The 16,506-nt window shown below is 41.6% G+C and overlaps 1 protein-coding gene across 4 annotated transcripts in view; it reads left to right on the plus strand.

Moving 5' to 3' along the window:
• Positions 1-16,506, plus strand: part of NUP93 (nucleoporin 93) — a 1,122,661-nt gene that overhangs the window by 940,436 nt on the left and 165,719 nt on the right. For all 4 annotated transcript variants that reach the window (XM_044081412.1, XM_044081414.1, XM_044081413.1 and 1 more), the window contains 3 exons: positions 4,992-5,183; positions 5,788-5,914; positions 6,039-6,111. In XM_044081412.1, the coding sequence (XP_043937347.1) occupies positions 4,992-5,183; positions 5,788-5,914; positions 6,039-6,111 (392 nt within the window). The remainder of the gene's footprint in view (positions 1-4,991; positions 5,184-5,787; positions 5,915-6,038; positions 6,112-16,506) is intronic.

A 16,506-nucleotide genomic window follows, 5' to 3' on the forward strand; every position in this document is an offset into this window, starting at 1 on the left:
AATGACAAACTGTTTATAGTGGTAATATTCTTTAGATTCTAGGTCATGAACATAATTTTATAAGTCACAGTAAACACTAACAATTACATTTTAAATATTTTGTAAACAACCTACAATATCTCAACAACCACTCAATTTACATACATACTGTCGGCAGCATTTGATTCATCTTACTGAGAGCTTTCATGTGAGGCTAAAGAATTCTGTCTTACTTGGTTGAGATGTTTAGAAAAATGTGAAAATTATACCTATGTAAATTAATATCATAAAAACAACAGTTAATATCTCTTTACCTGCACTAAACAGAGGTCAAATATTAATGCAGTTGAGTTTTCCATTGTGTAAGCTTTAAGATGATTTTTTTTAAACCTTGTACATAGCATGGTTTTGGAATTATTGATGGAAATATGAACAAGCAATATTTGATGCCTAGAGGCATCAGTAGGGATTAACTGCAGATGCACCTGGAGGCATCACTCGGATGTAATGAGTTCAAACACTCTCTTCCTTGACAAAGTTACTTTAGAGGCCAGTCTAGAGACTATCTGTCAGAATTAGGCAGGTCAGAAGTAGGATCCAGTTGACTGACCAGGGCATGGGAGATGTCTATAGTAAGGAATACACCTTCCCCCATTACTACAGACATGTAGCCTTTCTCAGAAGAGGCTGGTAAATTACCACTAAAGAAATGTAGGAATGTCAAATGTCCAACCTGCTGTAGACGTGCTTGGTAAGTGCATCGAATGGCCTCATTCGTTATAACAGAAAACATTAGTGTAATGTTTTCAAGCTACACTGCATACAGTCCTTATCAGCGTGAAAAGCCACAGCATCTAATTCCTTTTGTGTGAAATGCTTTTGATCCAAGACTGTATTCTACCACTATCTATCCAGCTTGCATGTCACACAAATAAGATATTGAGAGCTGTGCATATGAATCCTTGTTTTCCCTTACATTCATATTGTGTTCACTGTACTCCTGCCAGTTTCCTCCTTATCACTAGCTACTTTCCTCAACCACTCCTGTATTCATAGAAACTCAGATGTGAGGGTTGTGGACAGATAGTGCAACTGATGGACTTGGGAACATATGTGAAAGCCTGAAGTTATACTTTATACGGGCAGAGTAGTAAAAAAATAGGAGTACAAAATGCTGCAGCATGATGGATAAAACCATTTCCTATCCTGCACCAATCAGATTGAACTCAAGGAAGAGAAAGATTATGTGCATTTAAGTTGTCAGCAACTATTGCAGCTCTAGAATTAAGTTGATGGAATACTGGATGTTAGCTGTGTGACATGTTGCACTGTGAACTGTATTGTGAACTTTTATTGCTGGATACATCTGGCACATATTTTCTGCCTTCAGCACAAGTTGTAGTCATGTTATTGATGGTATGGGTCTGTGGTGTCCAAATACTGCATCCATCGTGCATCAGCAATGTATGTTGATCAATGTTTGCCCATGACCTAACCACAATTTTCCTGCTCTACCATTTGGGCTTATAGGGTTCAGAGGTCCTGCTTTTTCACGTGGAGTTGTTAACCCAACAGAAAAAGATCCTATTTCAACCCAATTTCAAGTCTGTCAGGACCAGGGCGTTGAAGATTTGAGGCTTGTGCCCCATGAGGAATACCTGTTGTGTCATTAAGTGGTATACCAATTTGAGGCCAGCTAACACAGTAGTAATTATTTGTTTTTGTCAAGATAGAAAAAATTACCAGCCTAGTGTAATTCAGGGTTCGGACCCCAGTCAAATCAAACATTCAGATGATTCTCCAGGACTCCAAAAAAAAAAAAGCCAGTCTGGTGGTCCCTTGCCATTAATAAACTCTACAACAGAAGGAAGAAACTGTTGCAGAAAAAGATGAAGTCCCAAGACTGGAAAAACTCCCTTATTAGCCTCAACAAAAAGCTGAGATCCCTCATCAAAACTTCTAAAGCCAGCTATGAAGGCAGAATAGCAGCAGACACTATAAACAACCACAAAGCCTTCTATAGTTATATCAAGAATCTCCACGGCATGCCCAGGTTTGCTGTGAGTTACTGCACAATGGTTTCTCCTATACTGAGCCAACAGATATTGCCAACCTACTGGTCAACAGATTCAGTGTCAACTTTACCCCTCTGTTCCCCACTAAAGGACCAATCAAAGTACCGGAGGAATGCCAGGCACCCAGCATTACTGCAGCACAGGTTAAAGCTCCATTGTCCAAGGCCAAGAAGACGGCTTCCGTGGGACCCGACAATATCCCTGGATGTGTTCTACATGAACTACAAAGTGAAGTGGCACCACATTTGTGTGCCCTGTTCAATCACAGCCTCACCTCAGGCTTTATCCTTACCAAATGGTGCACTGCTACAGTCATCCCTCTCCATAAAGGAGGAGTGACTACAGACTCTGGGAATTATTGCCCCATTAGCCTGGCGACTCTGATATGTAAGGCTATGGAGCACATCATCATGGACCTAATTAACAAGGATATAGGGAATCTCCAAACTCTAGATCTCATGCAATTTGGTTTTGTGAAAGGTAGATCATGCCTCCTCAATCTGGTTGACTGTGAGTCAGTCACCAGAGCTGTGAATGAGGGCAAGGGAGTTCATACAGCTTACCATGATCTGGCCAAGGCCTTTGATACCAATCCCCACTCAGGAATTATTGATAAACTCAACAAACTAGACATCAACCCTTATATCACTAGGTGGATTGCAAATTGGCTCACAGATAGAACCCACAGTGTGAAAGTAGCGGACTCCCCATCAGACTGCCGACCAGTCACGAGTGGAGTCCCACAGGGATCGGTCCTGGAGCCTCTCCTGTTTGGCATCTACTTCTCAGAAGTCCAGGCCAACACGGAGGGACTCTGGCTGACCAAGTTCGCAGATGACTGCAAGCTAGGAGCCATTATTAACTCCCCAAATGATGTAGACATCCGACAGAAATGTCTTACTGAGACTAATGACTGGTGTCAAAGCCATGGCCTTAAGCTTAATGCCAAAAAAAGTTGTCGTCATTCCCTTTGGGAAAAACTCAGTATCCACTAATTACCACATCGATGGGAGCCCACTGAACACTGAAGGCATTACAAGAGATCTGGGGGCACAGGTTGACAGCAACCTCTCCTTCGACCACCACATTGCCACTGTGGTCAGAAAGTCCTTCTATGTGGCACATCTGATTACCAAGGGTTTTGCATCCAGGAAGAAAGAGGTCATCATTTCTCTCTACTCTTCCCTCATTACACCACTCAAGTGTAATGCCCCATTTGGCATTTACCTCACTAGGCGCATACAACAGCTGGAAAGGCCACAAAAGTACCTCACAAAGAGGGTCCTAGGCCTTAAACACATGTCCTACATGGACAGATTAAAAAAAACTCCAGCTATTCTCTGTCTCATATCTACTAAGAGGTAATCTCTGCTTGAATTACAAAGCCAAGTCTGACCTAGCTCTATTAGAAATGCTACATCTAAAGAAATCCCAATCCCTCCGCACTACATGCTCCAGAGACCTCAACCTCATAACCACAATCAGCAGAATATGCTGGAGGGACAGGTTCATAACCCAGAGACTGCCCATGCTCTGGAATAGACTTCCCATACATGTCCAGCAAAACACTTCACTGGCCCTCTTCAGCAGAAATCTTGAGTGGATGGGAAATAGAAAGTTCACCCTGGGGATCACTCCAGTGGCTGTACTTGATAGAGGCTCTGGGAGCCAATGTCGGATAGCATGATGCCAGGGCACTTCTATGGGCTAGGCTTGTAAAGACTCCAGGGCCATTAGCATAGTACACACCTATGAACTTTTCAGAACTCTCTCATATCTAAGGCGGCTGTTTTCAGCCTACCTGCCTCTAGAGCTCAAGTAATTTCTTTTACTTCCAGAATTAAGTTGCTGCTTAAAAAGGTTATGTACCTCATGTTCCTGGAGGCCTTCCCATCCAGCTTGGGATATAACCTTCAGTATAAATAAATGAAGATTCAACACCGGTAGTTCAGCTAGCCAGCTAGAATTTCCTGTCCTGCAAAAAATCCTTTCTTAGTGGCTGTCACCTCATATGGGAGGATTTTGGAGCTGTACGCTTATTTTTTTTCACAAGAATGTGGCTTGTCAAAACCAACCCTTCTTCCTATATGTCTAAGGTGATTTCCGAGCTGACTGCTAAACCTGACCATCCAGCTCCCATTTTTATAGCCAGTCCTTCAGCAAAAAGGGGAAATCTTTATGTATACCATGGATGTACATGGCTAAGAAGAATGTTATACCAGTATAACCAAAGAATTCAGGCAAGCAGTCAGCCTTTCATGTGCTTCATGATAGGAAGTAATAATAAAAATTTTCCAAACAAACCCCTCCAAGCAGTTGGCTAATTGCTTCTTTCCCTCTTTCTTATGACCACAGTGGAAAATCCTGGGGTGGCAAGGTCAGAACAGCTACTACTACAGTTGCCTTCTTCAAAAATGTTTCTTCACAAAGCATCTGTGAGGCAACCATTTGCTATTGTATCCCCACCTTATCCAATAACTTACAGGCTATTTTTGTTAAAGGGCTTTGTGTCCCATACATCCCACATGAGGGGGGCTGCCCCCAGATAGTTGATTTGCAGTATTATATCCCTCATTCAGTGAAACAGTTGCTTTTCATTTATTGGTTCAATCCTAGAAAGCAAACAGTTCAGGTGTTGTACTCTCTGCACTGTTACACACCTATAAATTGACTTTTATACGTGCAGCTGATAATGTTGTACATAACAAAGCCGCTAACTAAAGTAATTTATTAAGAGCACTTCATTGCCACATTCTAATCTGCAGTCTTTTATTGAAAGCTTCTTGTGCTCTTCAGTGTATATTATCTTGTGAAGTTGTCGTTAATATCAGATGTACATTGCTTTTGGCATCTTTCAGCTTTTATAGTTTTATTGAATGCTTCAGAATCTCATACAGACACTCAAATGTGTTTCTCTTCTGTCTTTTTTTCCTTTAGGTGAAGCTCATTTTGCAGCTACCCAGCATCCATTTCTCTATTTTCAAGTCCTCTTCTTGACAGCTCAGTTTGAAGCAGCAATTGCATTCCTGTTCCGGATGGAACGTTTGCGCTGTCATGCACTGCATGTTGCCTTAGTCCTGTATGAAATGAAGCTTCTTTTGAAATCATCCGGTCATACTGCTCAGTTGTGTAAGTTGCCCTTTTTTAGAAAGCAAATAATAGCATTAATTAGGTGGTATGGTGGGGTGAGTCTATCTTCACAAAACAAATTGCTGCAATGAATGAAAGTTGTAGCAAGTTACAGTAGAGAGTCGATTGTCCGAAACGTCAGTTATCTGAATGCAGCCTTTCGAAGTTCTTGGGTAGGAAAAATCATAGTCTGAATATGTAAATGTTATACATATTCACTTGAGTGTTTTTTGAGCTTGTACTACAGTAATATACTGTACCATTTTGTACTTACAGTAAATTTGTTTTATTTTTCATCAAAACCATTTTTAGAAGCTTTTTATCCAGTTCAATTATATGTTTGATTATCCGAACAGTTTGATTATCCAAACTACCCTAGGTCCCAATTAGTTTGGATAATCGAGACTCTACTATAGTTGATAATGTTGATACTTCTTTAGGACCTGTACCATTATTCCATTGATGATCTCATATATACTGCCATTTTCCTAAGCTGTTTGTGAGATTACAACACATGCATGTTCCTGTTAGGTGAATAGCACTAGACGTAGCAGATGTTATGTGATTTTAGATTCATTTTAATCCTTACTTGTCTATTTTGCAGTGAGTCAAGAAGCTGGCGATCCCCCTTTCATAAGGCGCCTAAATTTTATACGCCTGCTAATGCTGTACACAAGAAAATTTGAACCTACTGATCCAAGAGAAGCCCTTCAGTACTTCTATTTTCTCAGGTGAACTTGCTGTCTCAGCTATAGGTTCAGTGTAGCAGTGTACCAGTGAATCAAAAACAAAAAGACCACTGTATTTTTTAATTATAAATCTCACGTAAGAAGATGTTATTCTTTTGCCTTACAGAAAAGAGGAAGATAGTCAAGGTGAAAATGTGTTTCTTCGCTGTGTTAGTGAACTCGTCATTGAAAGTAGAGAGGTATGCTTATACTACAACCTGTGCTGCTTTTGTATGTTTTGTACGAAGATCTAATTAGGAACATAGCACTTGCTGAACTAAAGGTTTTAAAGAAGTTATTTAACAAGTACTATATTTTATAGTAAACTGTAAAACATGCAGCTTAGTTTTTTGTGACATAATTCTTTATCCTTAAAGCTGTTGGTGAAAAAGCTCAAGAGAAGGTACTCTGCTGGAATAGGGAATCAGGATCTGGCAAGACAAATATTAACTGCTAGAGCAAGAAGATTTAGATCTGGCAAGACTAGTACTAACTGCTGGAACAGGAGCATATAGATCTTGGAAGTTATTAAACTTGTTTCCAGAATCTTGTCACACTTGTCTCCCACCAGATTTGGAGAAACAAGTTCTGAATGAAACTTGTCAGGAAATGAGTAGGTTAACTCCTGTTATCATAAAGAGGAATGATTTCCCACGGATTTAGAACGGGACTTTTTACTTTAGCTAATATTACTTCAGTTAATTTTTTGCAGAAAACTAGATAAGTCACATGGCATCTACAAGGTTTACTTTCAAAATGTTGAGGTGACTTACCTCAACCATTCACATCCCTGACCCGGTACAACGAAAATGCATCATGCCAATTGCTTAGAATGTCGATTCTTCCAAAGGAAAGAATCGACATTCGACCGCTCACCATCCAGAAAAGAAAACCCACTACGAGGCAGAAAATTTCCTACTGTTTTGCAGGGTGACAAGCCCCCCTGCACCCCCACACCCCCTGCTACTTATAAATTCTAACTCCAAGATCACACTACAGTGAGGAAAAGGATCATTTTCCCAGTCGCCACTGTAGTGCAATGCACTTCAAAACACAGACGCTCCTAACTGCAAACACAGTCTCTGTATCGACGTTTCAAAGTCGACAGGAATTATCTTCGCAGTTTTGCCTCTCTGCTGCTCCTTGTTATTGCTTCTCACTGTCAGCGTAAAGCACCTTGACATTTTGATAGTAAACCAGTCTACTATAACTACAGATTTTGTACAAGTGCTCATTTAGCAGGCATATTGTTTATTGTTTGGCCCCACTGTCCTTTTTCTGGTGTTTCTGTTTAGGTAATATGATTTTTTTCCCTACTTTTGCTTTTCTGCAGGCTAGCAAGGACAATCTCATTACGTTTGTTGATGCTTTATCAACAATTGATAGTCATACAAAAATGTGTGACCAAAGAGAACTGCTTTGAATACACTTCAGACCATCGTAGAGGATGGAAAAGTTCATTACTGGAGTTGTGCTGACTGATCATATCTAGAATCTCCAAAGCTACAGTCATTGTTGTATAACTATCTAAAAGGTAGACCGCAATCTGCTAGATGGATCAACTCTCTCTCTCTCCATTTCTTGAGTGTTCTACAGGTGTTCCCCAAGGCTCTATCTTAGGGACCTCTTCTCTTCAGTATTTTTATAAATAACTTCCATACCAACCTTACAAATGGAACTGTTGTACAATACACAGATGATTCAGCCACTATTTGCTCTGCTAAGTCAACAACAGAACTTCTGCAGATAAGCCAGAATGCCTTTACCACCACCAAAATCTGGATAGCTAAAAATCATCTAGCTTTAAACCTAAACAAAACTAAATTATCATTGTTTACTCCCAAGAAAAACCTCACTGTTAAGACAAACTTCACCATTCATTCTCAAAACAATACTACTATAGAGGTTGTTTCCCACAATAAATTACTAGGAGTTATTCTCGATGAAAACCTGACATTTGACCTTCACATCCACAATAACATTAAAAAAAACCTATAAACCCTCTACCGACATAAATACTGTCTTAACTGTTCTACTAAGCATTCCCTCGCCTTAACCTTTCTTCTGCCATTTCTCCTTTATGGAGTTGCTCTTCTTACCAACATCCATTCAACCCTAAAACCCAAACTTGAATCATGTTATAACAGGATAGCCAAGTTTGCAACCATTGCAAAATACTCTTCCCATCACTGTACTACCCTGAAAACACTTAACTGGCTTGAACGTCCACACCATCTAACCAATGTACAGCTGCTCACAGCACACAAAATTATCTACAAACCCTCAGACTGCCCAGCCATTTCTTCCATCCTAACACAGTGTCACTCAGATGTACCACTTAGATCTGAAAATCAACTTCTATAAGTAGACAAACCTAAACTCCCCAGCTGGTGACATGCCTTATTCCTTCTCTGTTGCCAAACTTTGAAACTGTCAGAATCTCCAGTAATATCTCTTCCTTTAAAAAAATCTTTGCAGAAACTCCTCTCTACCTTATGGCATTGTAGATGTCTTAACTCTCATCCATCCATAACCTGACTCTATACACCCTAAGTTGTCTAAGACCTTAATTTATATCTTCATCTCTACAAACCTTTTATCACCACTCAAAACAAATAATGTATATTTCACTTTGCTATCTACCTTTGCCTCACTGTCTGTCTACACCTCCATCCCACCCTGTACTGCGTATATTCTCTGAACATCTTGAAAATACTGCCAAGTCACCATTTTTTCATTATATTGCCTTTACTGTATAAAAATACATTTACTTGATTACTTTGTAACTTTTACCTACGCAAATCTATACATATGTATTTGGACACTCTTTTCTAATACAGTATAATACTGTCTGTTTTGTTAACTATTTGCAACTTATACCTAAACAAATCTGTACATATGTATTTGCACACTCTTGTCTAATATTGTATAATACTGTCTGTTGTATCATACTGTTTATATCTACTAACTGTTGTATATATTTTATGTACTGTTACACTAACTTATGTTCTGGAGCTTTTCTTCCGGGGCCTCCGCTGAAAATTAGTTCTGTTGGCCCAGTGGACTTTCCTGGCATACCTCTTTATTGTACAGATTTTCACAAAATGTCCAGATTTTTGCCTCATATTTTTTGTCAGTTTTTCCATAAAATTGTGATTTTCTGGCAAATTTGTGGCAAATCATTAAAGATTAAAGTTAGAAAATAATGACATACATTTGAGTTTCAGACTTCATACCCTTCAGAAAATTCATGCTAATTTAAACCTGTTATTCTATTAACTTTAAGTTTGTAAGAGCAATGTTTAAAAATTATCCCTATTTTTGGGCCTTTGTCCCACTTATATATATGGCTTTGTCCAGATTTCTTGCTTTAAGAGGCTGAGAGGTATGTTTCCTGGTAAACAAATGCCAATAAAGAAAGAGAGAGAGAATAAATAATTAAATTTTTCTTTTGGAGAATCTCCACTTTGACATGTTTTGTAATAATGTAGGGTCAGTCAGCTTCCCAGAGCACACTGATTGAAACCACCACTTGATGTAATTCCTCCAATTCTGCTGCCATTAGTCATTGAGATGGTAAGGGAGGCCTAGAAATGCCTAATTGTCATCACTTCCCCACATGGTTATTCTTGCCACTAAGTCTTAGTTCGCACTTGGTGCTTGACTTATACCAAGCCAGCCCATCCACCTCTTTGACAAGATTTCTGATAAGGTGTCCAGGAGTCCAGACTGTAAAGACGAGAACATTTTCTCATTAGTAGTGCATGTGGTAGGAACCCAGAACTAGCTGGCATGTTAAGAAATATCGTAAAAATTCAGCATGCATTTTGTTTTTTCTTTCTATCATCTAATATTTAGTGTCAAAAGCTGTCAACATTTTATTGCATTAAAGTATTTCTCTAGACATTTTGATCAGAAGGGTATGCACACTTTATTTGTCGTTTTTTGTAGTTGTACTAGGATGTAATTTTCATATAAATCTCAGACTTTCTCCTGAAACTCAAGTGGGAATCTCTGAAATTTCCAATTTAGGGGAGGACCCATTTGATTAAGCAGACTGAAAGACTGAAAAATTTAGAGCACAACCAGTCATTTCAGTCCATATGCAGATGTTCATCGTGCATACAGCTGCAGTCGTAACAGATGGGTTTTCCTGCCGTCAGGCGGGTCCTCGGTCGGCCAAATTCCAAAGTCTAGGTCCGGCGTCGGATGTCGTCGCTTCTTCCCTGACGTCAGTGCGACAGGGGTATAAAAGAACCAGCCGACGCCATTTTCTTCAGTCTTTCTTGCCGCGCGGTGCCCGAAGCAGAAGCAGTTCACAAGTGCCAGTCGGCCAGCTCCTGAGATTACGAATATTTTTCAACCGAAGACTTCTTGAAAGCTAAGTACCCCGTTGGGGAAACTTTTCTTGCCTCAGACCGATGTCAGACAAAGTTAATAATTGCATTTCATGTGGGAAGCAAATACCGCATAAGGATTTCCATTCCCTCTGTATTCCTTGCTTAGACCCAGACCACGACGTCTTGGCCTGTTGTTTTTGTGCTACATTCAACAGGAGCACTATTAAGCGTCGGGCGGAGTTCGCCCAACACTATTTTGGCAAAAAGTTTAATTACAGCATGTCGTAGGATACTCCGACTCCAGTTTTGAGTAAACAACGCAAAGATAAAGACCGACATATGAGGTCCGCGACTTCTACCGACACCACGCTAAAGCCGACTACAGGTGCTCCGGTTCTCAGCGAGGCGCCTACGCAGCCCCTGACTACCGAGGACACTTCATTAGCGATGTCTTCTGTGCCCGAGGTCGCAGGCTCTTTGGCCCACATCCCGACTACAGATACCAAAGCCACTCTTGGCGGGAAACTCAGAGTTTAGACAGGCCTGCCACCTCTCAAGGTGTCTTCAGGCCTTCTTCTTCTTTTTCCATTAAGGCTTACACTAAATCTAAAGCAGCCATGCACTCTAAAAGACAAGCTCCACAGGGCCCCTCTCAAGGCCCCATGCCTAAAAAGTAGATGCTCAAAATGGCTGAGGATTTGATTACTCTTATCAGGGGTTCTCAACCCCCCACGGACAAAAAGGCCCAGAGTGGAGGAAGAATACCCTTCCTCGGACCAGGCCTCCATTACTTCAGAACATTCTGAGGACCAGGAACATTCTTACTCCCCTTTCGAAGATTCTGATGCAGAGGAGTCCATTCCCTCTGTCTCCCCCGCCCCCCGAGGATTACTCTTTAGGGGAAACCTTGCATACCTTGAGGGAACACTTCCACTGGGAAGGCCAAGAGTACTCAGACTCCAAGAAAAGGCTCAGGGATTTCCTCTTGCTCCCTCAGCACAGGCCCTCTGGCTATACCTCCTGTTTTAGACATACTAGATGATGTGTATTCAGAGGCCAGCCTTAACCCAGATTCTTTACCTCCAGCTCCAGTGAAGCCTGACAGGTATTACCGGGTTCCTGATTCACACCAATTCCTATACAAAAGCCATGTGGCTGACCCAGAAACTATTTCACAGGGTCCCAAGGGAATTAAGGCCTCCACTGCCAAAAATCCATTACCTTCAGAGAGAGATTCCAGAGCTTTAGAAAGGTGGGGGGAAAAGGTATACACCTCAGCCACCTTAACCATGAGAGCATTAAACTGTCAGTTCCATATGTTAAAGTATCAACAGTTTTTGTTATCTCAGTTGAAAAGCAAAATGTCACAACCTGAACAACCAGATTGGAGTTGCAGGATTTGTTGCATAGTGCAGAGCAAGTGGGTAAACATACCTTGCAATGTGGTTTTGATGCTTTAGAGGCCTCATGTAGAGCTGCTGTTACAGGATCAGTCATACGTAGACATGCTTGGCTCAAAGAGCAAACCTTACCAGATCATGTCAAAGCTAAATTACTAGATGCACCTCTTCATAAAAATGTATTGTTTGGTGTTAAAGCTAAGGAGGTATTAAAGAAAATGGAGGAAAAGCCAAAATCAATGCAAACAGTGAAAGATTTCCTACAGGTACAACCCCCACGTTTCAGTAGAAATTGGCCTTCAAAAAATTGGTCCTTTCCAGCCACGGACAGACCTCAAAGAGGTAGATACAGGTGCCCGAGGGGTAGAGGGCAATCTCAAGGGTCATTTAGAGGCAGACAATGGCAAACACCTACACCAAGAGGGGGTGAGGATAGTTTACAGCCATTCAGAAAGCAGACCCAATGACTTTCCCCTTTGCATGCCAAGCAAGGCTCAAATGGCAGCACCTTTAGGTGGAAAACTGGCATTATTTTCGAAAAATTGGCATATTGTCACAAAAGACAAATGGATCCTGGACATTATAGACAGAGGCTACAGATTCCACTTTCACACCCTTCCAAAAATGAGAGGCATGCCAAACCTGCCACACAATCAAAGGGCAGAGGCACAAAAACAAATTTCAGATCTCATGGACATGAAAGCTATTCAAGAGGTACCTGCACAAGAACAGGGTCAAGGTTTTTATTCCAGACTATTCCTGGTGCCAATGAAGGGCAAAGATTGGAGACCTATTTTGGACCTATCCATCCTAAACACATATTTACTCGTACCAAAGTTCAAGATGCTCACATTACAGCAGCTTCTTCCCATGCTGGGCAAGGAGTCTTGGCTGGTAACATTGGACCTCAAGGAGGCATACCTGCATGTCCCAATCAGACAAGATTGCAAGAAGATACCTCAGATTTCTTGCAGGTTCAACCCATTATCAATTCTCTGCATTGCCCTTTGGCTTATCTACTGCGCCCAGAGTGTTCACGAAATGCCTGGCATCAGTAATTGCCTTCTGCAGACTTCAAGGGATACAAATATACCCATATTTGGACGACTGCCTGATCCAAGCGGACAGCAAACGCACTCTTCTGAAACACCTGGCGTTTGTAATAATGTTGTTGAAATCTCTGGGATACACAGTCAACAAAAAAAAAAAGTCAAGACTAATACCCTCTCAGACAATAATTTTCCTGGGTGCCAGCTTGGATACAAACACCCAGATGGCCTACCTCACGCCAGAGAAACAAGGGCAATTAACTCAATACTTCAGAAAACTGGCAACCTTCATCAGGCTGACTGCAAGGAAAATCCTGCAGGCTCTGGGATTCATGGCATCTTGCATCCTGCTAATCCATGTGCAAAGCTGTATATGAGGAAACTTCAATGGTACCTAAAAAACTTATGGTCTCAACACAGCCAAAGTTTGGAAACAATCATACCACTGATTCCATGTCTTCAAAAGAAATTTCTGTGGTGGGCTCAAGCATGCCAAAGAAACATAGGTCTCCTATTCTGCAAGCCTCAAGCAAATCAAGTCATCACAACAGACGCCTCAGACTATGCCTGGGGGGCGCACATGACAGATTGGTGCATTCAGGGCAAATGGTCACAAAAAGAAAAGCACCTACACATCAATCAAAAGGAAATGCTAACAGTAATAAATGCTATTATGGCTTTCAAAGACCTACTGCATCCAGGACAGCTATTGATAAGGACAGTCAACACCACAGTGATGTGGTACATAAACAAACAGGGAAGAACCCATTCATACCCCCTACGCAGGCTAGCCATGTCTATTTGGAACATGGCTCTGGAATTACAAATCCAACTTCAAGCACAGTTCCTGCCAGGCAAGGAAAACACGCTGGCAGACAACCTGAGCAGAAATATGACAGATTCACACGAACGGAAGTTGCATCCTCAAGTTTTTACAATGATAATTCAAGCATGGGGAAGGCCAGACATAGATCTCTTTGCCACCCACAGAAATTACCAATTGACAAAATTCTGCTCAAGGACCTTTCTTCCACAGGCCTGGAAAGTGGACGCACTCTCTTTCAGTTGGACAACAATGATGGTTTATGCCTTTCCCCCTCTTCCACTGCTGCCCAAAGTTCTATTAAAAGCTAGAGCAGACAGACCAAAGATGATTCTCATGGCTCCAGACTGGCCAAGACAACACTGGTACCCACTCCTGAGGAGCCTGACGCATTCCCCACCATGGATCCTGCCTCTAATGCCTCTTCTACTGACTCGGCACAACTTCAAAACTCTTCACAGTCAGCTGAAAACACTCAATCTAGCCGCATGGAGGATTCCTTAAATTCACAGCAGACCCTACTCTCCAAGGAGGTGCAGGATGTCATTTTGGAGGCCAGAAGGCCTTCTACTAGAAAAGCCTACTCCGCAAAATGGAAACTGTTTTGTGCCTGGAATCAGAAAAAGGGTCAGAATCCTGGAATACTGAATTTACCTCAAATATTACAGTATCCAGCTGAGATGCTAAGCAGTGGACTTTCATTCTCCTCCATCAAAATCTATGCCTCAGCCATTTCTGCAGAGTACAACACTGATCCTCCTTTATTCTCTCACCCGCTCTTAAGACAGTTCCTCAGAGGGGCTAAGAATATAAAACCCCCAAGGAAGTAACCAGTACTTGCTTGGGACCTCAGTTTCATTTTAGAAAAACTAACCCTGCCTCCTTTTGAGCCAGGTGCTTCAACAGATCTGCAATATTTGTCATGGAAAACAGCCTTCCTTCTAGCTATCACCTCAGCATGCAGGGCTTCGAAACTATAAGCCCTCATGGCTGTGCAGCTTTTCATCATTTTCCATCAGGACAGAGTTTCCTTACGAACCAATCCTTCATTTATGCCAAAGGTAGTATCCAGGGTAGCCTTGAATCAGGCTATGCACTTACCTACCTTTTACCCTAATCCACAAAACAAAGGGGAGAGGCTACTACATTCCTTGGACATTCACAGACAGCTCCGTTATTATTTCGACAGAACAAAGCCTTTCAGAAAATCAGAGCAACTCTGTGTCCTATGCTACAGGTGCTCAAGGGAAGCCTATTTCCAAACAGACAATCTCAAAATGGATAGCCCACTGCATACGCTTTTGTTACTCTTGTCATGGTAAAACTGTACCTACAGGCATCAGATCTCACTCCACAAGGGCCACAGCTACCTCTGCAGCTTTCCTCAGGGGGGGTTCCTACCAAAGACATTTTGGAAGCAGCCACTTGGAGTTCTGTACATACTTTCTCCAAGCACTATCACCTACCATTATACTCCAAAACTAGAGCGGGCTTTGCCACTGCAGTCTTACAGGGCATCCTGGCTCCTCCTAGTTCCACTTAGTGCCTACCACCCCTTTATTAGCTTTGGGATTCTACCCATCTGTTATGACTGCAGCTGTATGCACGATGAACATAGTACAGTTTTGTACCTACCATAAATATAGATGTTCGAGTGCTAATACAGCTGCAGTCCAGGTTTTCCTCCCTCCTTCCCCTCTTGGGACAGGCCTAATGGCTAACACCTCCTCATACAACCTCATTGGGGTATTCTTTTATGGTGTATTTGCTTGCAACTACTGTTTTTTGATTATATTGCATTTGCATTATTACATAAATTTATGTTTTGCCTTCTTTTTGGGGGCACCTGACATCTGGGGCAAGAAAAACTGAAGAAAACGGCGTCGGCTGGTTCTTTTATACCCCTGTCACACTGACGTCAGGGAAGAAGCGACAACATCTGACGCCGGACCTAGACTTTGGAATTCGGCCGACCGAGGACCCGCCTGACGGCAGGAAAACCCATCTGTTATGACTGCAGCTGTATTAGCACTCGAACATCTACATTCATGGTAGGTACAAAACTGTACTTTTGTACTGATCCAAGCAAGTTGTTCAGCATCAGTTATGCAAGAACTGAGAGTAAAGAGAAGGGCACTTCAACCTCATATTAAGGGCAGCTACAACCTAAGGAAGCAGCCCTATGTAAAAACATAACCCCTTGAAGCCTGTTGGATTAATAGTATATCACACCACTTTCAGCTTTTCAAACAGGAAAATGTGGGGTTGTTTTTTTTTTTGGGGTGGGGGTGTGGGGGAGAGCAGGGTTGACCAATCTTCATCAGTGCAGTGCTTTAGAGAGTCATCACCAGAAGACTTGTCCTCCAGCTGTGGGGCCAAAAGCATATATGAGCACTGATCTGCAACCTTCTGAATTCCTTTTCCCCATAATCAGATCCTTTCCAACCACATACAGTTTCTGCATCCTGTAGTTCAGGTTTTATTAGAAAAGGGTGCAGATAAATTGCTTGCCAGTTATAGGGAAAAGGAAGCCTCAGAAGAGCAAGAATCTTTACCTTGGCCTCTGTCTGAAAAAAAAATCAAAGCTTTCATGCATAGTATACACATTTAAAAATGTTTATTACAGTTTCTTCTCCCATTCTTAGTCTGGTTCTGTGAAATAAGAGTTCCTGTTGTAAGTTTGAGATGGGTAAGAGTGATTCTCAGACCTGAAGTGATATCTGATTATGGAAGAATATGTACTGTATCTGAAGTTGTGCATATTGGAGAGTTCCTTTTCCCTGAGGTGTAGCAGTCTCGGAAATTGTATAAGTAACAGTGGTGTGGAGACACTCCCTTGCAAAAAATGCTTTTAACATGTAACAGACTTTCTCGTTTTACTGTTTCCTGAATCACACTTAAATTTTCGTACTTTTGGGACTCGCACTATTAAGTCTCAAACTTCAACAGGGCAGTCTGACTTGTACACCGGTTATTTCCAAAT

The sequence above is a fragment of the Protopterus annectens genome, chromosome 8.part0 (assembly GCF_019279795.1).
Source record: "Protopterus annectens isolate FY-2018-M chromosome 8.part0, PAN1.0, whole genome shotgun sequence".
NCBI lineage: Eukaryota > Metazoa > Chordata > Ceratodontiformes > Protopteridae > Protopterus > Protopterus annectens.